The following is a 24605-nucleotide window of genomic DNA, read 5'->3' as shown; positions in this document are numbered from 1 at the left end:
AAGTCCTACCATGTCTAGGGTTAGTCCAAAAGTTCTACCATGTCTAGGGTTAGTCCAAAAGTCCTACCAAGTTTAGGGTTAGTCCAAAAGTCTTACCATGTCCTGGGTTAGTCCAAAAGTCCTACCAAGTCTAGGGTTAGTCCAAACATCCTACCATATCTAGGGTTAGTCCAAAAGTCCTACCATGTCTAGGGTTAGTCCAAAAGTCCTACCATGTCCTGGGTTAGTCCAAAAGTCCTACCATGTCTAGGGTTAGTCTAAAAGTCCTACCATGTCTAGGGTTAGTCCAAAAGTCCTACCATGTCTAGGGTTAGTCCAAAAGTCCTACCATGTCTAGGGTTAGTCCAAAAGTCCTACCATGTCTAGGGTTAGTCCAAAAGTCCTACCATGTCTAGGGTTAGTCCAAAAGTCCTACCATGTCCAGGGTTAGTCCAAAAGTTCTACCATGTCCTGGGTTAGTCCAAAAGTCCTACCATGTCCAGGGTTAGTCCAAAAGTCCTACCATGTCTAGGGTTAGTCCAAAAGTTCTACCATGTCCTGGGTTAGTCCAAAAGTCCTACCATGTCTAGGGTTAGTCCAAAAGTTCTACCATGTCCTGGGTTAGTCCAAAAGTCCTACCATGTCTAGGGTTAGTCCAAAAGTTCTACCATGTCCTGGGTTAGTCCAAAAGTCCTACCATGTCTAGGGTTAGTCCAAAAGTTCTACCATGTCTAGGGTTAGTCCAAAAGTCCTACCAAGTTTAGGGTTAGTCCAAAAGTCTTACCATGTCCAGGGTTAGTCCAAAAGTCCTACCATGTCTAGGGTTAGTCCAAAAGTCCTACCATGTCCTGGGTTAGTCCAAAAGTTCTACCATGTCCTAGGTTATTGAGGTTTTAGACTATTTCATCTCTCGTTGCAGATATGTCTCGTGAACAACTGGAAGGAGTGGTCCGCACAGTTGAGACCCTTTTAAGCGAGGCGGAGGCGCTGAGGGCACGGTGCCAAAAACAGAGCGATGACGTGAGACAACTATGCGAAGACCTGAGGAATGAAAACAGAGAACTCGTAGAACGATTTTCCCAGGCAGAAAGAGACCTGGCGGAGGTGAAACGCTCAGTCAATGAATTAATGGACACAAAGATTGCATTTGAAGCCAGGGAAAGGCAGGTGCGAAAATTGAGCAAGCAACTGTAAAAAAAAAAAATTCTTATCAGACGTGGATTATTCCTCAACGTCTGAATGGGTTAGACATGGGTGAACATAGTTTAATGCCAGCTTGTAAGGATCCATCATCTTCATCAACTCACTTCTACAACGCCAGAGCGGCTCCTCAGACAGAATTTAACTTTTCTTAATAGGATATGAGATTTTCTGGTTGCTTAGGCCTCCGTTATGAGAAACTTGGCAAATTAGAGCAATTTAGTACAGGAAAAAGATATAAGTAAAGTGCAAATAAGTCTTCTTAGTAGTGGCAAAGCTATGAGAAGATTTGCATCACATTCCAACTAGACATGCTTGCTCTACCTCAGTCCCCTTCTAGTGACCGAGGACAAAAAAGTCTAGTCGGCATATCGCATACTTGTGGTTACATGACTGACTGGTCTAGCGGCCAATACCAGAGAATCCTGAAAGCGATCGCAACGCTCACAGTCAGGATTCAGAGGACTGAACTCACATCGAATAACTGTATACTTTAATTCCAAACCTGAACAAGCCCTTTTCAAACTTATGTAAAAAATTTTTTTTTGCATGATGTAAATGCCACTGTTTTCCCAAATCTGACCTTGTTTTTCTTTTGCTCCTGTGCCTCTCCATTCCTGAGATATTGCCCCTTGTTTCTGAATAGAAATCTAATCTTTTTAGCCAACCGGGTGGGTTCCTAGTGGAAACGCCCACAGAGAACAGTTGATGGCCACTCCCACTTTACTAACAAGGCTTACATTTCTATAAAGGGAAGAAAGGGTCATATCTCAGGAACGGAGAGGCGCAGGAATAAAAGAAAAACATTGCCAGATTCAGGAGAACAGCGGCATTTACACCAGGCAAAGAAATGAAATCATTATGGCAAGTGACAGATTCTGTTTATAGACCGAGACACTGAGATTGAAACTGCTTGAGGATTGTTCTGCTAGCAGTGTAGGGATTAAACATGTCTGAAATTTAAGTAGGGATTTTTTTTTAAACTTGTTTATTAACCATTTTTATTTTTTAAAGTACGAACTTTAAGTGAAGGCAAAAAAAAAACATCTAGTAATAGATATGAAGATAAATAAATGGCAGCTATACAGTGTTTGTTAGTCATTAGGTATAGTAGGAACATAACATGACACACAATGACCGTAAAATATAACCAAAAATGCCAAGACTGGTGTGAAAAGCAATTATCCAGCATGATTGCACTGCCACTGCATGGTAGTAACCGCCGTCTTGTGAGGAGCACTGAGCCGATTAAGGACGATTAACTATGAATTTGGGACAGTGTGACAAAGGGGAAAAATACTTAACCAGTTCTTAGCCGATGCACAAGTGAATATATGCACAAAATGTAGGATTTCTTGCTTCTTATTTGTTGCATTTGACTTGTCAAAATTTAAAAAAAATATATCTCTCTAATATTATGTAGGGTTTTCCATGCTGTAGACGTTCGACATTATTTATAAAGACTAGTGGATGATTTTATTTTTTGCAATGAATGTATAATAAATGCAGTGAATTTAGCATATACCGTGTGCACCACTGTCAGAGTCAATTGTCATAAATAGCCAAGAGGAACAATGGAGGAGTTGAGGCGGCTGCTGCGGTTTAGGGTGCAGATACAACTGTCTCGTGATATTTGGCACATGTGTCTTCATATATTTTCTTAGAACGGTAAGTTGTTTGCTTCAGAGAAAAAAAGAATGTAAGAAAATTATTGCAAGCCCTTACACCCAGATATCTTCAGTGAAGGTCCTCTCGGGTGCGGTATCCAGTGACCTAGGACTGCAGAATTACATGGAATGTGGATGAAATTGCCTCCAATGTCTTGGCACGTTACATTAAGCTTCAAACATGGCACATTGTCTGCACCTACAGGACAACGGATGTCCCAAGGTGTGAGATCAAAATTGGTCAAGGCAGCATGGCAGGGTCTACCAGTCCAGATGGGTATTCTTGGTCTTCAGAGGCAAAGTAGAAGCGTCCATGGATCTAGCCACATTTAGATAAGGAAATCCACAGATACTTCAGATTAGCATTTAACAAAGTATACCAGGGCACTACCCTCTATCCGGAGCTCATCAATGGATTGCAGGTCTAGTTCTGGAGGACCAAAGTCACCAAGCGGAGCCCCGTTGATGGCAAGTCTCAACACGCCAGACTCGGGAAGGATTAGTATCTGAATTTAGCATAAAAAATAAAATCAAAATGGTTACTAAAAAAAGAAGCAAACAACACTCAAGAGGTGTCATCTTTTACTTGAACATTGTTTTAGAAGTATAATAAATTATTAAAATAACTTTTTGCATTGCCTACTATTCTATTAGAAGTATTTATCCTCGGAATGTGGCTCCTTCCCATGGCCGCTTAAAAAAAACAAACAAAAAAAAAACACATCAGACGGTCCATTTCTACTATTTGTGTGGCTTTCTGTTGGCCATCTGTGTGCCACGTACTAGAGCAGAGTGCAGAAAAGAAATGAGATAGATAGACAGAATCTGTGGCTTGCATGTGTAGCTTACTGTACATGTATTAACCTAATAAATGAATGAAGAAAATGACGTGGTGTCAACCCCATTTTTGGTAACCAGCAAAGGTAAAACAGACAGCTGTTGGGCTTTTCTTATCAAGCCGAACATGTTCCTGGATATTTTGTGCTTCCCAGCCTAAATACCAGCCCTCAACCTCCCCAGAAGTGGAGCATCATATGATATTGTCCAATTCTGGTGCTTCACCTTCACCAATGCACCTGGACAATCAGAGTAATGAGGTTTGAGGTTGATGTCAGCTGTAAATTGTCCAAAAATTCAGTGGGCATCAAGCCGTGGTGTTAGTAATAGAGAGGTGTCTATACTAACCCAGTAATAAAAAAAAATAAAAAACACATAAAATTCTTTAAATAAACACTCCCTGACACTTTCCCTGGTTCACCACTTTTTAAAAAGAAAAACGAAATGTAGCTCACCGAATCCGACGTAGTCCAGCGAAGTCCACGTTAATGACGTCACCACGGGCTGATATTGTTAGGCTGGGAAGGGCCCAATAATCATGGACCTTTTCAGCCTGATAATATCAGCTCTCAGCTTTACCTTTGCTGGTTATCAAAATTGGGACCTCAATTCATTTTTTACATTTATTTATTTACCTCATACGTAACTATCTTTAACACATAAAAAAATCTTTCATTTCTGTTCCAGTAGGTGTCACACGGACAGCACATGGATGACACACGGACAAGCCCTATAGATTATAATCGGTGTCCGTGTGTACGCGTCTCCAGTACGTGTGAAGATGGAAGACACATGTATCGTAAACACAGACGTGTGAAGGTGGCCCAAATGAGTACACCCCTTTGAATCAATATCTCACCAAATACAAAAACACTTTCAAAACTTTTGACAAAACTGCATTTCATAGCATTTTTTTCAGTCTGTAACAGTTTATACCCATGTAATCTGAGAGCAGCATGATGTAGGGGCAGAGACCCTGATTTCATTGAGGTGTCACTTGATAGAGACAATTTTCTTTGCTGCAGATGGCAGATCTAGCAGAGGTCAGAAAGCTGAGCTGTGTATAACTCCACCCACATGACCAATTGGCAGCTGTGTACACTGTGCATTGACAGAAAGCTGCTAATCAGTGGTGATTGCAGGGTGATACCGAGTAAGAGGACTAGCTGGCACGAGACACCTAGTCCTGTAGTGATGATCTCTTGTTGGTAAAACCATGATATTATTAAAACCACAAAACACAGATCAGTAAGTGACATCACTGGAATCAGGTTCTCAGCCCCTACATCATGGTGCTCTCAGATTACATAGGAACAACCTGCTAACATTTTCTTTAAGGCACATTAAAAAAAAACTATTTTATGTCAAAGGGGTGTGACAAGTTGCAGTCATGGTAAATTTGTTCATAGGAAGCAAAACGCTTAGGCTATATTCACACGTTGCCATTTTTTAGTTTTTTTGTGTGCAAATTTTAAGCTGCGTTTTCCATTACCAGCAAAGTTTATGAGACTTTCAGAAATATCATGCACACACATTGGTTTTATTTCCCTGACCGATTTGGAAAACTGCTGCGTTTTTGAAAACTGCAGCAAGTTACTTCTTTCAGCGGGTTTTTTTCTGCCTATTTGCAGCATTTTTTCATCCATAGGAAACAATGGGTAAGTGTAAAAGCACAGCAAAAAAAACACAGGTATCAGTTGTTGCTGCGTTTTTGGAGCAATAACCTTAAGGAAGTTGCATCATGATTTTTTTTTGGGGGGCACTAAACATTATCAGCATGCACAAGAGACAACAAAAATGCAGCAAAACCTGCTTTTATTGTAAGCAGCTTCGAGTAGGTTTTGCCTGCAGAAAAAAATCAGCAAAAACGCAATGTGTGAACATAGTCTAACTTCCTCTTCAGCTTCTTAGGCCTGTTTCACACTTCCGTTTTTTCAAATCCGTCAAAATCCGTTGTTTTCCGTAAAAAAACGGATCCGCCATTTTTTGCAGGATCCGTTTTTTTTGTCCCATAGACTTCCATTACGGTTACCGCGGATCCGTCAAAAAAACGGATCCGTTTTTTTAAAAACGGATCCGTTTGCATCAGTTTCCGTCAAAAAAACGGAAACGGATCCGTTTGGCGGACACAAAAACGGAAGTGTGAAACAGGCCTTAGGCTAATTTCACACTTGCTTTTTTTTGCAGCGCGTTTTTCCCGCAAAAAAACGCATTGAAAAAACGCATGCAAACGCATACAAATGCTGCGTTTTTTTCAAGCATTTTTATGAGCATGCATGAAAAAAAGCAGCGTTTTTATGCGTTTGTATGCGTTTTTAGTGCGTTTTTACCGCGTTTGCGTTTTTTTCCAACATTAGGTGGCCCCTCACACTAACCCAAACCATGACTTTACTAACCCTAACCCTGACCCTAACCCTAACCCTGACCCTAACCCTGACCCTGACCCTGACCCTAACCCTGACCCTAACCCTGACCCTAACCCTATCCCTTAACCAAACCATACTAACCCTAACCCTGACCCTAACCCTAACCCTGACCCTAACCCTGACCCTAACCCTGACCCTAACCCTAACCCTAAACCAAACCATACTAACCCTAACCCTGACCCTAACCCTTAACCAAACCATACTAACCCTAACCCTGACTCTAAACCCTAGCTAACCCTAACCCTAGCCCTAAACCCCCTTAACTAACCCTAACTCTAACCCAAACCCCTAAATTCCATTGTCCAACTAATGGTAAAAAAAAAAACGCATGCGCAAAAAAACGCATACATAAGCATGCCAATGCGCACATATGCGCATCCATAGACTTATAATGGGTGTCTTGCTGTAAAAAAACGCATTGCGCGCGCATGCGTTTTTTTGAGGCAAGTCGGACACCCAAAAAATGCAACAGGATGCATTTTGTGCGCCCGAGCGCATACCGCAAAAAAAACGCATGCGCGGAAAAAAGGATACAAACGCATGTGTATGCGCACATAAGCGCATCCCATGCAAAGTATAGGAAAAAAAAACGCATGCGTTTTTTAGCGCTAAAATCCCGCGAAAAAAAACGCAAGTGTGAAACCAGCCTAATAGACACTTATTATGAGCTGTAAAAATGATGCGTCAGGCATTACCCCAATTTGTATGTCATGGTGACAGAACTGCTCGCTGATAATTTTGGTAGGTCACAGACTTGTTGTTTGCTGTAAGCATCACAGGTCCACACCCCCATCTCATAGCCAAGGAGCTTACCTCAAAATATTTCTGTGCATGAAACACAAAGAAAGGCGTCTGGATTTGTTGTGGTTCGCCCCATGACTGTCCCATGGAATAATTGTAGCACAAAGATTCATCTTTGAAGCTCGCAGCTAGTTTAAAAGGGATGTTGTTCTTAGATTTCAATGAGAGAGATATCCTACAAGAGAATGCAACAAGCATGTCAGATACTGGTGCAAAACATCAGTGTTATCACCTCCAATACTGATCATATAAAAGGGATAACATTCTCTGTAATAAGGCTAAGTATATTTATTTTATTTATTAATTTTAGTTGACTCATTTATACAGCGCCATTAATTCCACAACGCTATACAGACATTATCGGCACTGTCCCCAATGGGGCTCAAGATCTAGAATCCCTATCAATAAGTCCTTGGAGTGTGGGAGGAAACCAGAGAACCCGGAGGAAACCCACGCAAACACGGGGAGAACATACAAACTCCTTGCAGATGTTGTCCTTGGTGGGAAGTGAATGCAGGACCCCACCGCTGAAAGGCTGCAGTGCTAACCACTGAGCCACTGTGCTGCCCCACTTGTGCATATGTTGTACATGAACTGGAGAGACAACATGGCTCAGTACTGCTGTACGATGTACGAGCTGCCACATCTGTACAATAAAGAGGTAAGGGAGCAAGATTCCCTCATGTCTGTGTTGTCCCGTGTATTGGAGATACCATGGCAGATTGTCTCAGTTGTCTCTGAGCTAGTGAAGACTGTGTAGAGACTTAGCAATAGGAATTGTATTATTCTGAAAAATTATCTGAAAAGTCTAATATGTATGGTTTAAAGAGTAAACGCTCAACATATTTTCTTTTCAGCCATTTTAATTGGATTTAGATCGGTGAGGATCTGTGTCCTGAGATCCCCACCTGTCGCTTACATGAGAAGTGTTCAGCTCAGGAGAGCACAGGGCAGTGCGGAAGCAGTCGAAAGCCATTGACTTTCTATTCTGCTATGTGTGTTCTCGGGCTGGAGAAATGTGCTGTCGTTTCCTGAGCTGAGCACTTCTTAGCGATCTTTTGAGCGATTGGTGGCAGAAGGAAAAGTAGGAATTAGTCCTACCGGTAATGGTATTTCCAGGAGTCCATCATGACAGCACCACCAGGAGGTTGTCCTTCTTATCCTTGATAGGGACAGGAACACAGAAGAGGTTAAATAGCCCCTCCCCACTACACCCTTCAGTCATTTTCTAAGTACCACACCAGGATGGATGCAATGCAATTTTATTGAACTTCCTTCTACACATGTTACATCACATATCAGACTGGAAGTCCAAGGGAGGGTATATAAGGGGTGCTGTCATGATGGACTCCTGGAAATACCATTACCGGTAGGACCAATTCCTACTTTTCAGGACATCCCTCCTGACAGCACCATCAGGAGAATTACCAAATTACTCCAACTAGGGCGGGATTACAGCCTGGAGGACTTTCCTCCCAAAGGCCGTTTGATGACTTGCCGTAACATTCAATTTATAATGTTTACAAAAGGTATTAAATTTAGACCAGGTTGCAGCCTTGCATATCAGGTCCATGGATGCTCCCACGCTCTCTGCCCATGAGGCAGAAACGGCTCTTAGAGAATTGCCCTAAGGTTTTCTGGCGGAGTTTCCCCCGCCAACACATATGCTGCACTGATAGTTGACTTCAACCATCTGGCCAGGGTAGCTTTCGATGCCTTCTTCCCTCTGTTCTTGCCTGCCATTTGGATAAAGAGATTAGAGTCTACTCTGCAGTCTTTTGTGAGATCTAAGTATTGGAGAACGGCTCTTTTAACATCCAAGAGGTGGAGAGAGCATTCTTTCTCGTTGCTGTTATTCTGGCAGAAAGCAGGTAGTACTATTTCTTGACTCCGGTGGAAGTCCGTAACCACCTTGGGAAGAAAGGCGGGATTTAATTTTAAGACGATGCAGTCTTACTGGATCTTTAAATATGGATGTTGTATAGACAGGGCCTGAGTCTCCCCTATGCGTCTCGCAGTAGTTATTGCTACTAGAAAGAGGGCTTTGAATGTCACTGATCTTAAGAGGGCCTGCTCTAGTGGTTTATATGGATCCTTGCGTAGCACATTTAGGACCAAGCTGAGATCCCAAGGTGGTATTGAGCTTTGGATTGTGGGTCTCATACACTGTGTGGCTTTTCTGAACCTCACCTCCCAGGGATGATTGTCCAGTCGAAAATCAAAGTATGAACCTAAGGCTGACACTTGTACTTTCAGCATACTAGGCCTCAGTCCCTTGTAAAAGCCTGCCTGAAGGAAGTCGAGAATATGTGGAATATCTGGACCCTGGGTGACTGATACTGGCACTTTACATTGAGAACAGAATATTTTCCAGATTTTCCGGTATATGGCTGAGGTTACTGGTTTTCTACTGTTTTGCATAGTAGATATTACTGGTTTGGAGAGCCCTTTTGATTTTAGGATCTTCGCCTCAGAATCCAGGCTGATAGCTGTAGCATCTCTGGTCTCTGATGTACTAGGGGTCCCTGAGTTAGAAGGTCTCGTCTCGCTGGTAGTAATATTGGATCTTCCCGTGCCATCCATCTTAGTAGGGAGAACCAGCTTCTTTTGGGCCAGTAAGGAACAATCAATATTACTGATGCACTGCTTTCCTGGATCTTCCTTAAGACCCTTGGTATAAGTGGCGGGATGGCGAAAGCGAGCTCCATGTTCCATTCGTGAGCCAAAGCGTCTACTCCTGTTGGGCTGTCTGTTGGGTTGAGAGAAAATAATTTTCTTGTTTTTGAGTTCCTCTTTGAGGCGAATAAATCGATCTCTGGTGTCCCCCAGCGTCGGGATAGCTGTCTGAAGACTTTCTCTTTTAGTGACCATTCTGAAGGTTGGACCTTCTCTCTGCTTAGGAAGTCTGCTACCTGATTTTTGGATCCTTTCAGGTGGACTGCCATAATTGACTTTATCGTCTGTTCTGCCCAGAGAAAGATTTCGTGAGCTAGGTCCTGCAGGTGACGGTGTCTGAGCCCCCCTTGATGTTGAAGGAAGGCTACTGTAGTTGAATTGTCTGAGAAGATCTTGACATTCTGACCCCTCAGTTATCTTTGGCATGTCTTTAGTGCCTCCCAGACTGCCCTGAGCTCTCTATAATTCGATGTCATGATCCATGCTGGATCAGGACACATAAAAAGCACAGGTAACCTTTTTTTTTTTTTTTCCTAAGCTGTGTTTAGGTTGGTTTTTGCCCCCGGTGGCCATTAGGATTATTGCACTGTGGTGTCGTTTGTTCTAAGTTTGCCCCCGGTGGTGGTGAGCGTCATTGCACTCTAGTTTCTTTAGTTAAGTGCACATGATTATAATGCAGGTGTGATTGCTGGCTCTGCTATAAAAGAGTCACAGGTGTTGCAATCAGTGTTGGTGATAGTGTTCATTTCAACCATCCTTGGTGGAGGAAGGAGCTGGAGAGCGTTCCTTGCAGCACTGTCTTAGCCCTGGTGTGAAAGGAGTCATAGGGGATTTCCTTGTCGCTCTGACAGAGCTTGTTGGCAGCGATTCAGGAGGAGAGCTGCATGCTGGTGGTGGACTCTGTTGCCAGGAGCAAGTGCAACAGAGTAAAGCTAAGTGGTGTTTCCCTGTTTGTGTTTTTCCTTAGTGTGTATTAGTACAGCGGTGGGGCCAGTGCCTGTGCCACCCAGCTCCCTAGCAAGGGATAGGTGTAGGGTGTGCTAGGGCGACAGGTTCCTGATCGGCGCCCGGTGTGGAACCGGCATAGGTAACGTTATGAGCGTTAGGGACACTGACTCAGGGGAGTGGCAGGAGGTCTCCACGTCCCCTTTTCCTATCGCAGGGCCCACCGTTGTAACTGTTTCCCTTCCCTTTGTCTTGTTGTTTTAGTTACCAGCCTGCGAGCCGTGTCACACAGGACAGTATCACGTGCCACGTCCTGTTGTTCTAGTTACCGGCCTGCTGGTCGCATCACACAGGATGGGTCCACGTGACATTCGAGGACCAGTTGCGTATTGATGGGCTCCATGTCCCCTGGAGGTATTGACCTTCCATGTGAGCCTCCCAACCTTTGAGGCTGGCGTCGATAGTGATGTTTACACACGGCAACGCTCCCCAGGGTCTTCCTTTCCAGAGGATTTGTATGTCCGTCCACCAGGAGAGAGCTCTGCAAAGGAATACGTGGATTTAGTCCACGCTGCCCAAATGATGAAATTCCACATATTCCTTTGCAGAGCTCTGTTTCAGATAGTCGGTGACCGACTCGTGGATCTGCAGCAGCCCTTATCTATACATGCTTTAAATACCTACTACCAGGTGAGCAGTTTTTTGTTAAGCCACTTACTTTATTTGTGGGATAAGACCCTATATTGCGCTTGTGTCTCCTTCTTTCCTCACAATACTTGTCCACCAGGATAGGGACAGCTTTCCTTCTTCGGAGACTCTCATGTTTGTGTCTAGTGATGATTCTTTGCTGTCCCAGGCCACCAAAACTTCTTTTTGCAAGATCCTTGAATGAAATTAGCTCCACTATACACTGGAAATGCACAAAGTCATGAGACCCAGGACTCTCATGGCCTTCCTTATGGAGACATACTTGCGCCCCTGGACTTTCTGGACCTCTTGTTTGATTGTCTGCTGTCTGTGCAGGGGAAGGAAGTAACATTCGTTTCCTGAGTTTAGGATGACTCCGAGAAACACTTTCTCTCTTTCTGGTTTGAGCCTTGACTTCTTCCAGTTTATTACCCATCCTAAACTTTGTAGGATTGATACGGTGTATGCAAGGTCCTGCTCCATTAGTTGTGGAGTCTGCCACTAGCAGCAAGTCATCCAAATATGGTATGATGAGGGGATTTCTTTCCCTTAGGCTATGATCTCTGCTCTAAGTTTTGTAAAGACCCGGGGCGTGGAGTCGAGTCAGAATGGTAAGCAACGGAACTGGTAGTGTTGTATCTTGCCGTGATCCTTTATCGCGAACCTGAGGAATTTCTGGTGCGATATATGGATGGGCACGTGGTAGTAGGCATTCTTTAAATCTAGGGTGCTCATCACTGAGTCCATCTTTATTAATGGTATGACTGCTTTTAGAAATTCCATCTTGAATCTCTTGTAGGTCACCCACCGATTTAGTGGTTTCAGATTTATTATCGTTCGATATTCTCCTCCTGTTTTTTTTTATGGAGAATAAAGGTTGATTAGTGCCCTTGAAACCTCTGAGTATGGGGTACCCGAGTTATGGCCCACATCTCTATTAGCTCTCATACGTCTTTTAAAAGTCTTTGGTGGGTCACCTGAGACTGGGTCCGGGTTATGCAGTATCTCCTGGGAGGTCGCATGGTGAACTCGATCTTGTACCCTTCTGCGACCATATTGCGAATCCATGGGATTTGGGTAATGTCCTGCCAGTTCTTATGGAAGTAACGGAGTCTCCCTCCTATCTTCCTGGCGTCATTCTCTATTAGGTCTTGCCTTCTGCTCTTGAGGAGAACTTCTTCCTCTTCCCCCTTTTGGGTAGCTCCACCTGCCGGACTTTCCCTTCCCTTTATATTCCTGTCTGGGGTGGGAGCGGGTCCTCTGAAAAAAAGGCATTCTCTTAGGCTTTTCCTCTGGGAAGCCCTTCTTTTTGTCGGAAGCATTCTCGAGTAGCTCGTCCAATACGGGTCCAAAAACGTGAAGTCCTGAGAATGATATAGAGCACAGTTTGTTCTTTGACTGAGTGTCTCCTGTCCATGACCTCAGCCACAGTGCTCATCTTGCTGCTTAGATAGGGCATTATTTCTTGTGGCGAAGCAGACCGATTCTGCCGAGGCATCCGCCATGAAATCGGTAGCCATTCTCAGGAGAGGTAGTGATTTTAGGATTTCTTCTCTAGAGGTTTTGTCCCCAACTTGATCTTCTAGCTCGCTCATCCATAAGCTCATTGATCTGGCTACCGAGGTGGCTGCTATGTTAGCCTTCATAACGGCTGCCGATGCTTCCCAGGCTTTCTTGAGGAGGTCCTCTGATCTCTTTTCTATCGGATCCTTCAGGCTGGACAAATCTTCGAAGGGAATATCCGTTTTCTTCAATACTCTGGCTAGGGGCATGTTGATCTTTGGGACTGTCTCCCACACTTTTTTCTCTTCTGGATCAAAAGGAAGGCGGTATCTGAAGTCCTTTGGGACTATCAGTTTCCCGTGCGCCGACCTGTCCGGGTCTGAATCCCCACCTCTCCTGATGCCCCCCGATGTACGGGGGGGCCAGAATCCATACGATGCCGGCCTCGGTGGAGTCCCTCCTGCCCCAGGCCGCGTCATGCTGGGTGCCATGTTTCTCGGCCCCGCCCCCGGAAGTCGTCACCGGCGCGCCCTCGATGACATGGCGAGCCGGAAGTCCAGGGCACGAGGCGCCAGCGTCCTGCAGCAGCTACTGCGCAGAGCCCTCTGAGGGGATGCAGCAGTATAGGGAGCAGCCAACTCGACCCCGCGCTGAGGGACCTCCAGCGGCATCAGCGCTGCTGCGGAGTGGGTTCTGGCTCCTGCCTCCTGCACTGAGAAACCTCTGGAGAGGGCACCGTTCTCCCGGGAGCTCCTGCTCCACCGGGTCCCGACATTTCGAACGCCGGCCTAAACCATGTGCCTTAAAGTACCTCTGCGCCTTTCCCTGATAGGGACAGGAAAAACACTAAAGGGTGTAGTGGGGAGGAGCTATTTATCCTCTTCTGTGTTCCTGTCCCTATCAAGGATAAGAAGGACAACCTCCTGGTGGTGCTGTCAGGAGGGATGTCCAGGAAAATAGCAATCGCTCAGGTTATTATGGTAAGACTTTCAATCATAGACCCAAAAGTAGGAACTCTGCAAAGATGTGGACTGACAAATAAGCAGCCCTATGGAACGGAAGAAAAGATACCTGGAGGCTGGAGGCTTCAACCAACCGAAGGTGGGGAAGGAAGCTGTGCCCTTCGGGGGGGGGGGGGTCTTAGCTTAGCCCACTCTTGAGCATTGGCGGATTGAAACCAGTGAACAATGGTATCCCTAGAGGTGATCTGACCTCTGCAAGAGTGTATTGGGAAGACCGATAAGGCATCCAAATGTCTGAACAGAGCTGTGAGGGTTGGGTAGAGCTGCCCAGCTCTGACACTATTCAGTTGGGAGCCAGCTGGCCAGGTGTAGGCTGCACTGGTGGACACAAGATTTAATCTTAGTGTCAGCTTCCAGGTGACCGATGGCTCCTGTGTCCCCCAATGAAGCATCATGGTCTTGGTAAACCATCCATACAGCCTAGATCACCAATAAGGGGTACAGAAGTGGCAGATGCACCCAGGCATGGATGCCTAATCTGAACCAATGGCGACAATGCAACGTTAGAAGGCCCGAGGATCATAAATATAAAATGGTAGGGTGCAAATTTTGCTTTGCGGTCAAACTACTTTTGAGCACAGAGAATATAACAAAATATTTTAGAAATACATGACATAATGAAAAGCAAAATAAAATCATAGTTAACTGACTCTTGTGGGTTTTTAGTCACCAAACCCCGAACTAGGATCACCGGACCTTTTGATAAGCCCATGGGCAACTGCCTGGACAGGGGGAGATTCTGTTTTCAAAGAAAATTAAGGTTATTCAATAAATTATGTCCTAAAATATGAATGTATTGAAAGATGAAATATGAAAAGATTATGTGGACACCAGTCATAGAGCAATAAATCATAGGACTGTACCCTTGTCCTGGTACAGTATAGTCCCAAACATTCAATGGCCGGATGCGCCTTCTCTCGCTGCGGTGGATGCACGTGCTACATTATTTTTAAAGTATTTTCTATACGATCACATATACATACAAGCACTTACCAGATCGGAATTTCCAGGTTTTAAAGGCTTAAAAGAAATAAAAGTAAACACATATTAATTTCAAAATTGTTATATTTAGTTTTGCACATAAAGATATAGCCATGATTGTTTGCAAAGGGGTGGACACAAGACAGCAATTGGTCCCCTTTGTATTAAAGTTAAGGGGGACCCTTAATCCTTATCAGCTAACTTAGGCCAAGTTCAAATGTTCGCATTTTTAGTATGAGTGCGGTCCAAGAAAAAGATCAATATACACAATCGGGCTGCTCAGATGAACTTTTTTATTTTTTTATAAACTTAACCTGGGCAAAAAAAATTTAAAATAATAATAATAAAAAAATAAATAAATCGCAGCATGCACTAGTTTCCTTCGTATGTCAACTATTCAAGTCTATGAGTGCACAAATTAAAACAAAAGCATCCCATACAGATAAATCCAATTTTTATAGATACATTGCAATTTTTTAACTTTGGAAACTGTCTTTGATCTAGTAAATGTTAATGACTGCTGGTGTATAAAAACGAATGCCATATGTATGTTACATGGATAGCGCGCAGATGACAACTGAAATGAAAATTGCCTTTTTTTCCTGGATGAAAAATGAAAATTGGACATTTTTTATACCCTTGTGTGAACGAAGGCCATCAGCGTTTTAGGTGTATAACATTGCGTCCACTCTACGTTTCTCTAGTGTACGACAATCCATTAGTGACTATGCGTCAATCATTGCCACTGTTGGGACATACAGTCTGTAGCACAGATATTCTATGGGCTAAAAACAAAATCTAGTGCCGAAATAATGACCGTCTAAAAATGATCAATCAATATGGTCCCTCAGATCAGAGCACAGTGGTTGGAAAATGAACACAACAGCACCATCATTTCCATAGTGGTCACAGCCAGGTACTGCAGATCCACCTCTATTTAAATTAATAGGGGTGGATCTGCATTACCTGGCCACGGTCACTATAGCTTTGATGGAGTCGCTGTGTTCTGGCAGCATACCAGAACGTCTGACCAGTGCCGGTAACTGCTGATCGTCAGAGATACCGTTTGTCGCCCTCCACCGATCACATACCAAAGATAGGCCATCAATATAAAAAAAAAAAAAAAAAGCAGTAGCCAACCCCTTTAATTCTCGAGTACAATTGCTTTTTGCACCCCCACGATCAGATAGGATCGGTCATAAATACAAAAATAGCGGCCAACCTCTCTTACTCTAGAGTACAAATACTTTTAAAACCCTGAAGATCAGGAACATTCACATTGTATTATCACACAGTGGCTCCATCGCGTGAATAAACTGAAAATTGCATTTTCTTATATTTCATACGAGTCATATGTAAATACTTTATGCCCAAAAAGACAAAAGTATTCTAGGAGAGAAACCTTTATTGGCTAACCAGAAAAATGATATTTTCTTTCTGGGTAGCTAATAAAGGTATCGTTCCTAGAACACATTTGTATATTTGGAGCATAAATGTATTTAGATTTTTCTGGCTAATGTAGCAGCATAAAATGACTTTTTACTATATATCAGAAGGTCAACATTCTATCCAGTACCTGGCAGAGGGGGTAATCCGTCATTTCAGCATGATAAGGCTATTAAAATAAGAAAAAAAATGTTATAACTTATAGAGATATTACATTTCCAATGTATAAAACACGAGTTAATAGAACAACACGGATGGACGCAATAGAGAAATAAGAAGTAAAGATAGTTACAGTAAAAGCCGGATTATAAGGTTTCAAAAAACAAAATGTTAGAATATAAATATCCCTATGACTTACATTAGTGCTCAGAAATGAGATCTCCTTTACAGTGACATCTCCATAAACCCCCAATGTGTCCACATCACGGAGGGGGAGACGATAGGAGAAGTCCAGGAAATGCTGTCCCCCAATGCTGACCTATACACACATACAAATATATACATATATTATTATAGTGCTATATACTGTACACTTACATATATTTGTTTGATATTTGTGGTTAATAATAGTTTCTGACTTCATTACAAATTTTGCATCATTTGCCTCCTATAACCTTCATGTTGGACTGTAATTCTGGCTGCAGAATGAGGCAACTAACAGTCGGTCAGGGAGCTCATTTGAACAGAGGGTTTTAAAGTCTTTTACTTAGCTTCTCTCAGAATATTTAAGTTTCAAACGATCTTTATTGTTTTTCTCAATAGGGGAGGGGAAATACAATACACGTGAGGGATTAAAAACATCCAAGTAACAAGAATAATAGGTCAATAGGAAGGCAGGGCACATGAGAGTTCAGCATTGATGTAGTTTGTGGTGTAAGTCAGCTGATAGGAGATCAGAAAAAGACAGATAAAGAACTTTATTATCTCACTGAAGAACACATATTTGCAAAAACTAAGTACTGGACAGTAGCGTAGATACCGGGGCTGGGGGAGGGTTAGCGGGAGTGATCACCACGGGCCCCGCGCTCAGAGGGGCCCACCCGAAGCTACAGCGCACTGGTATAGCTAAGCCATGTGGTAGTGCGGGGTGACATGATCTCCCTGCATTATCGCTCTCAGTTCTGTAGACCACAGGTCGGTATAAGCCTGTGGTCTACAGAACCGGCTGACACACCGGCAAACGCACAGGTCATCAGAGTCCTGGCGCGGTGACTTCATTACGGCGCACCAGGAGTCGCGTCCTATACGTGACAGCACGTTGGTCCACCTGAGCTTTGCCATAGGACTCGTCAGGATTGTGGATTAGGTGAGTACATGGTGATTTTAACAAAACTTATGGTGTTACTGTAGGGGCATCTGAGTATGGAGACCCCTCTCACATATTATAGGGACTACTGTGGGTGTCCCTTATACATTGTGGGGTCAATCATACAGTGTGGGTGGTAATGTTAGGACTAATATGCAGAGTGTGACCAATTATGGGTGCCATTATATAGCGTTGGAGCCAATGTGGGGCTTTTATACCATTTGTGGGTTAATGTGAGGTCATTAGACAGAGTGGGAACCAATGTGGGAACATTATACCACATGTGGAATAATGTGGGGCAATTATGCAAACTAACGTTGGGGCCATTATATAGTCTGGGGCTACTGTGGGTATCATTATACCGTGCTTTGATGTAGCAGTGGGGACATCAATCTGTATAAGGGAGCTGTGGGGGCATCATAATCTGTACAGGGGAGCTATGGGAACATCATACTGTGTACAGGGGAGCTGTGGGAACATCATACTGCGTATAGGGGAGCTGTGGGAACATCATACTGCGTATAGGGGAGCTGTGGGCCCATCATACTGTGTACAGGGGAGCTGTGGGAACAGCATACTGCGTATAGGGGAGCTGTGGGAACATCATACTGTGTACAGGGGAGCTGTGGGAACAGCATACTGCGTATAGGGGAGCTGTGGGAACATCATACTGCGTATAGGGGAGCTGTGGGCCCATCATACTGTGTATAGGGGAGCTGTGGGAACATCATACTATGTATAGGGTAGCTGTGGGCGCATCATACTGTATACAGGGGAGCTGTGGGCGCATCAGATATATAGGGGAACTGTTGGTCTATCATACTGTGCATAAGGGTGGTATGGGCACAGCATACTGTGTATAGGTATCTACAGTCTCACCACACTTTGTATAGCTGAGCTGTGGGCGCATCATACTGTGCACAGGGGAGGTGTGGGCCCATCATACTGTGTACAGGGGAGCTGTGGGCCCATCATACTGTGTACAGGGGAGCTGTGGGCCCATCATACTGTGTACAGGGGAGCTGTGGGCCCATCATACTGTGTACAGGGGAGCTGTGGGCCCATCATACTGTGTACAGGGGAGCTGTGGGCCCATCATACTGTGTACAGGGGAGCTGTGGGCCCATCATACTGTGTACAGGGGAGCTGTGGGCCCATCATACTGTGTACAGGGGAGCTGTGGGCCCATCATACTGTGTACAGGGGAGCTGTGGGCCCATCATACTGTGTATAAGGAAGGTGCACATGGGGAGGGACTCAGGGGACATTAGTAAATGTTAAGTGGTCAATTAAGTATTAGTGATATAGGGGCTTAGTGGGTACTATGATCATCAAAGGAACACATTTTTACTTTCTAAGGGCATTAATATTTTTTAAAGGACACATTTTCCATCTACAGGGTATAAAAGAGGCATTTTACTTTGTAAGGGGCAAAGTGGTTGGGATTATTATGTATGCGCAAACTAGTGAACATTATTTTGTGGGGCAGTAAGAGGAGCACTGTTAGGCCACTTTCACACATTCAGCATTTGATCAGCATTTTCTATCAGTATTTCTTAGCCAAAGTCAGGAGTGAGCAGTCAGAGGAAAAGTATAATAGAAACTCGTCACCACTTCTGTATTAATCACCCACTCGTGGTTTTGGCTTAGGGTATGTTTCCACGGTTAATTTTGGCAGCACTTTGGACGCAGCTCCGTCCAAAGCGTTGCCCCATCTTGTACGCGCGGTGATTCCGCATGTGTTCATTGTACCATGTGTTCATTGAACCATGTGGAATCATCGCGTCCTGTACATTGGACTGGTGATATGTATCTTGCGGAGACTGAGTGTCTCAACAAGATAAATAGACATGCTGCGGTCTATAAAGAGGCGCCACATGTGCGTCTACGCAGGTCTGCCGGATGCATCCCTGCACGCATAGTGGAGCTGGGATTTCATGAAACCCCCTCCACTATGCTGTAACATCTGGACGCTGCGGGTTGGACGCTGCATCCAATCCACAGCGTTTCCTGACCGTGGAAACATACCCTTATAAATACAGATGTAAAATACTGACCAAATACTGAATGTGTGAATGTAGCCTTACTGTGTTAAACAGCTGGGGCATTAATAGAGACACATGTGACAGCAGCGGCTTAGAATTAGGATGACAGCAGGATGAGCAGTTTGTGCAGGTTGGGAATAGATGGGGACAGTGCTGGAAATGTAAGAAGTCAAATGTGTCTTTGTTGTAATCTATGCAGCAGAGTCCTGGCTGGAGAATTTGACATGTTGGTCTGGGCCGGACGGAAAATTGAATGGCTCCATCAAAAAAAAATGTCATCTGTAAGTCATCCTCTATACCTGTACTATGGCACATTAGTATATGAGAGGGGGAAAACTTTTCAAGATGGGTGGTGACCATGGTGGCCATTTTGAAGTTGGCCATTTTGGATCCAACTTTATTTTTTTTTCAATGGGAAGATGGTAATGTGACACATCAAATGTATTGAGAATTTCACAAGAAAAACAACAGTGAGCTTGGTTTTAACGTAACATTATTCTTTCATGCGTTATTTACAAGTTTATGACCACTTATATAATGTGTTCAAAGTGCTGCCCATTGTGTTGGATTGTCAGTGCAACCCTCTTCTCCCACTCTTTACACACTAGAGAGCATTTGGTTATCCAGAAGAGTAATGGGAGAATGTCATATGGTCTGATGAAACCTAAGTAGAGCTGTTTGGTAGAAAAAAAGCTTGTCATGTTTGGAGGAGACAGAATGCTGAGTTGCATCCAAAGAACACCATACCTACTGTGAAGCATGGGGGTGGCAACATCATGCTTTGGGGCTGTTTATCTGCAAAGGGACCAGGACAACTGATCCGTGTACATGAAATAACGAATTGGGCCATGTATCGTGCGATTCTGAGTGCAAACCTCCTTCCATCAGCAAGGGCATTGAAGATGAAACGTGGATGGGTATTTCAGCATGATAATGATTCCAAGCACACCACCAGGGCAACAAAGGAGTGGCTTCATAAGAAGCAAATGAAGGTCCTGGAGTGACCAAGCCAGTCTCCAGATATCAACCCATAGAAAATCTTTGGTGGGATTTGAAAGTCCGTGTTGCCCAGCGACAGGCCCAAAACATCACTGCTCTAGAGGAGACCTGCATGGAGGAATGGGCCAACATACCAACAACAGTGTGTGCCAACCTTGTGAAGACTTACAGAAAATGCTTGACCTCTGTCATTGCCAACAAAGGATATATAACAAAATATTGAGATGAACTTTTGTTAATGACCAAATACTTATTTTCCACCATAATTTGCAAAATAAATCTTGCCAAATCAGACAAGGTCATTTTCTGGATTTGTTTTCTCATTATGACTCTCATAGTTGTGGTCTACCTATGATGTCAATTACAGGCCTCTCTCATCTTTTTAAGTGGGAGAACTTGCACGATTGGTGGCTGACTAAATACCTTTTTCCCTACTGTATATATAAACATACATACATATACACTGTAAGTAAAAGGAGACTCAGTAGACTCATGGATATACATTGGAGCAGATGAAGTTACGATTTGGGCTGCCATTTCTTTTTTCTGAAATTATGAAGCTTTGGCAGATTACATCCAATCAGTCTCTTACCTTTACTTTGTCGGCAAGAAAAAGAAAAAGAAGCACAAAAGCCTCTCCTTTTCGAAGTGGGAAACCTGAGTATTTCTGCTCATCTTGCCACTGGTCCCTGCGCATGGCATTACAGATAACATGTGCATCCGAAGAAGAAAAGCGTGGATTGAAGTGAAAGGCGACGTCAGAGCGAGGACGAGTGCTGCAGCCGCACTGAAAGTCAATTTGGAATCTGGGAATCATAAGATTTTACCAAAATCACAGTTATACCAAACAAAATGTCAGAAATGAACCGCCCCCAACTCCAGCATGCAGACTTGGACTGGCCAACAGGAGAATGCTTCGGTGGGTGGGCCCCTGATCAAGTGCGGACTGGCCTACAGGAGAATCCTCCGGTGGGCCACCACCCTCTTATATGAGCAGTACTTGGCACTATATACCTGAATCACTATGTAAAGGCAAAGGCGGCATCTTGTTATATAAATTTGTGATTGGGTATAATGTAGCTGAATAGTGGGACCCTGGAGTTGAATACTGGTGGGACCTTGGCACCCCAGTCCGACACTGCCAGCATGTCACCCCGACGACTCATCGAGTTAAGGACTGGAGTACATGTGCAGAAAAATGGTGTTATTTTTTTTTTTTTTAATTTACAATTGATGAATTGACTTCAAAATACCTGGAAAACATAAATCACACCTACAGTGTGATAACAAAAAAAAACAATAAACAAAATAGGCGTCTAAAAAACATCTAATATACTTCAAAAAAGCCTAAAATTAAAAGGCGAAGCTGGCGCAAGTCAAAAACAGGTTAAAAGTGAGAGAAACTAAGCAAAACCAGTCGTAGATACAATAATGAATCAGACCCTGAGAGAGCGAGAGACAATAACTAAATACGATAAAAAGGCAAAACAGGAACATCCTTTAGATAACAGAAAAATGGCAACAGAAGACAAGTGCACCGAGCCACATACCGAGCAGCATCGCTGGCAACACGTCCTTGTATTAGTATCATTCGTCCATGTTGCAGACCCCCAAATATCGTACATGCGTAAGGAACAACCTGTATAACCATAAAGCAAAGTAACACAATCACTACAAAATTGATTGTTTTTACATATTTACTATTAACATTTACAAATAGTTCAAACAAACAAAAGTTTTACATTATATGATGCCAAACGTGTGCTGTCCACTAGAAGAAGCATCAACAATTTTTTTTTTAACTAAACAAAAAAACACAAAACCAAACAACAACAGATCACTGAGACCTTACTTTAAATGCCATTGTAAGGCCACGTTCAGCATTTTGCAAAAATGCTGTGTTCTGCACGGCCCTTCATTTCTAGGGGAAGCACTTCACTTTCTACAAAACTTGTAACCAAAATATTTAGGAGGATTTAGTCTGTGTGCACACTAGGGTACCAAGGAAAAGTGAACTCTGCAAATTGGTAAGTTTTACCCCTCAAATTTGTTCCTTTTGGCATAAGGATTCACCATGTAGAATATGTTGACATTAACTTTAGATTTACCAATTGCTCAAGTATATATATACAGTCATATGTAAAAGTTTGGGCACCCCTATTAATGTTAACCTTTTTTCTTTATAACAATTTTGGTTTTTGCAACAGGTATTTCAGTTTCATATATCTAATAACTGATGGACTCAGTTATATTTCTGGATTCAAATGAGGTTTATTGTACTAACAGAAAATGTGCAATCTGCATTTAAACAAAATTTGACCGGTGCAAAAGTATGGGCACCCTTATCATTTTCTTGATTTGAACACTCCTAACTACTTTTTACTGACTTCCTGAAGCACTAAATTGGTTTTGTAACCTCATTGAGCTTTGAACTTCTTAGCCAGGTGTATCAAATCATGAGAAAAGGTATTTAAAGTGGCCATTTGCAAGTAGTTCTCCTATTTGATTCTCCTATGAAGAGTGGCATCATGGGCTCCTCAAAACAACTCTCAAATGATCTGAAAACAAAGATTATTCAACATAGCTTTTCAGGGGAAGGATACAAAAAGTTGTCTCAGAGATTTAACCTGTCAGTTTCCACTGTGAGGAACATAGTAAGGAAATGGAAGAACACAGGTACAGTTCTTGTTAAGCCCAGAAGTGGCAGGCCAAGAAAAATATCAGAACGGCAGAGAAGAAGAATGGTGAGAACAGTCAAGGACAATCCACAGACCACCTCCAAAGACCTGCAGCATCATCTTGCTGCAGATGGTGTCACTGTGCATCGGTCAACAATACAGCGCATGCATAACGCCTTTTTGTATGACCAAACAACTCAATCTTTGTTTCATCAGTCCACAGGACCTTCTTCCAAAATGTAACTGGCTTGTCCAAATGTGCTTTTGCATACCTCAGGCGACTCTGTTTGTGGCATGCTTGCAGAAACGGCTTCTTTCGCATCACTCTCCCATACAGCTTCTCCTTGTGCAAAGTGCGCTGTATTGTTGACCGATGCACAGTGACACCATCTGCAGCAAGATGATGCTGCAGGTCTTTGGAGGTGGTCTGTGGATTGTCCTTGACTGTTCTCACCATTCTTCTTCTCTGCCTTTCTGATATTTTTCTTGGCCTGCCACTTCTGGGCTTAACAAGAACTGTACCTGTGTTCTTCCATTTCCTTACTATGTTCCTCACAGTGGAAACTGACTGGTTAAATCTCTGAGACAACTTTTTGTATCCTTCCCCTGAAAAGCTATGTTGAATAATCTTTGTTTTCAGATCATTTGAGAGTTGTTTTGAGGAGCCCATGATGCCACTCTTCATAGGAGAATCAAATAGGAGAACTACTTGCAAATGGCCACTTTAAATACCTTTTCTCATGATTTGATACACCTGGCTATGAAGTTCAAAGCTCAATGAGGTTACAAAACCAATTTAGTGCTTCAGGAAGTCAGTAAAAAGTAGTTAGGAGTGTTCAAATCAAGAAAATGATAAGGGTGCCCATACTTTTGCACCGGTCAAATTTTGTTTAAATGCAGATTGCACATTTTCTGTTAGTACAATAAACCTCATTTGAATCCAGAAATATAACTGAGTCCATCAGTTATTAGATATATGAAACTGAAATACCTGTTGCAAAAACCAAAATTGTTATAAAGAAAAAAGGTTAACATTAATAGGGGTGCCCAAACTTTTACATATGACATATATATATATATACACACACACATACATACATACACACACCAATATATGTGGGAGTTGAAGTCGGTGTAAGGGAAATTGAGGAGTCGGAGTCGCAGGTTTGGCTTACCGACTCCACAGTCCTGATACATAGAATACATACATACATATATATCTGTATCTATATCTATTCTTTCTTTGGTGTTTTAACCTGTCAGGAGCATGCTCAGTTAAAAAAAAACACAGATCCGTCGCCGGCATCCGTGACGGATGACGACGGATCCTGCGCCCACAGGCTTTCATTCTAGCAAACGACGGACAGCGACGAATCCGTTGCGGTCTGATTTTTCAACGGACACAAA

At 43.2% G+C, this 24605-nt stretch overlaps 1 protein-coding gene across 2 annotated transcripts in view; it reads right to left on the bottom strand.

The window, feature by feature from the left end:
• Positions 1-2144: 2144 nt before the first annotated feature.
• Positions 2145-24605, bottom strand: part of LGALS12 (galectin 12) — a 36072-nt gene continuing 13611 nt past the window's right edge. For both annotated transcript variants that reach the window (XM_073554532.1, XM_073554531.1), the window contains exons 2-9: positions 22071-22159; positions 21113-21326; positions 16529-16648; positions 16301-16339; positions 14737-14763; positions 14394-14482; positions 6923-7085; positions 2145-3352 (exon numbers count right to left, since the gene is read on the bottom strand). In XM_073554532.1, coding sequence (XP_073410633.1) covers positions 3206-3352; positions 6923-7085; positions 14394-14482; positions 14737-14763; positions 16301-16339; positions 16529-16648; positions 21113-21326; positions 22071-22159 — 888 coding nt within the window. In that variant the 3' untranslated portion in view covers positions 2145-3205. The remainder of the gene's footprint in view (positions 3353-6922; positions 7086-14393; positions 14483-14736; positions 14764-16300; positions 16340-16528; positions 16649-21112; positions 21327-22070; positions 22160-24605) is intronic.

The sequence above is a fragment of the Dendrobates tinctorius genome, unplaced genomic scaffold (genome assembly GCF_039654945.1).
Source record: "Dendrobates tinctorius isolate UK_male_01 unplaced genomic scaffold, ASM3965494v1 ptg000211l, whole genome shotgun sequence".
NCBI lineage: Eukaryota > Metazoa > Chordata > Amphibia > Anura > Dendrobatidae > Dendrobates > Dendrobates tinctorius.
Note: the sequence above shows the minus strand (reverse complement) of the source record. Positions and strands in the feature narration are given on the sequence as shown.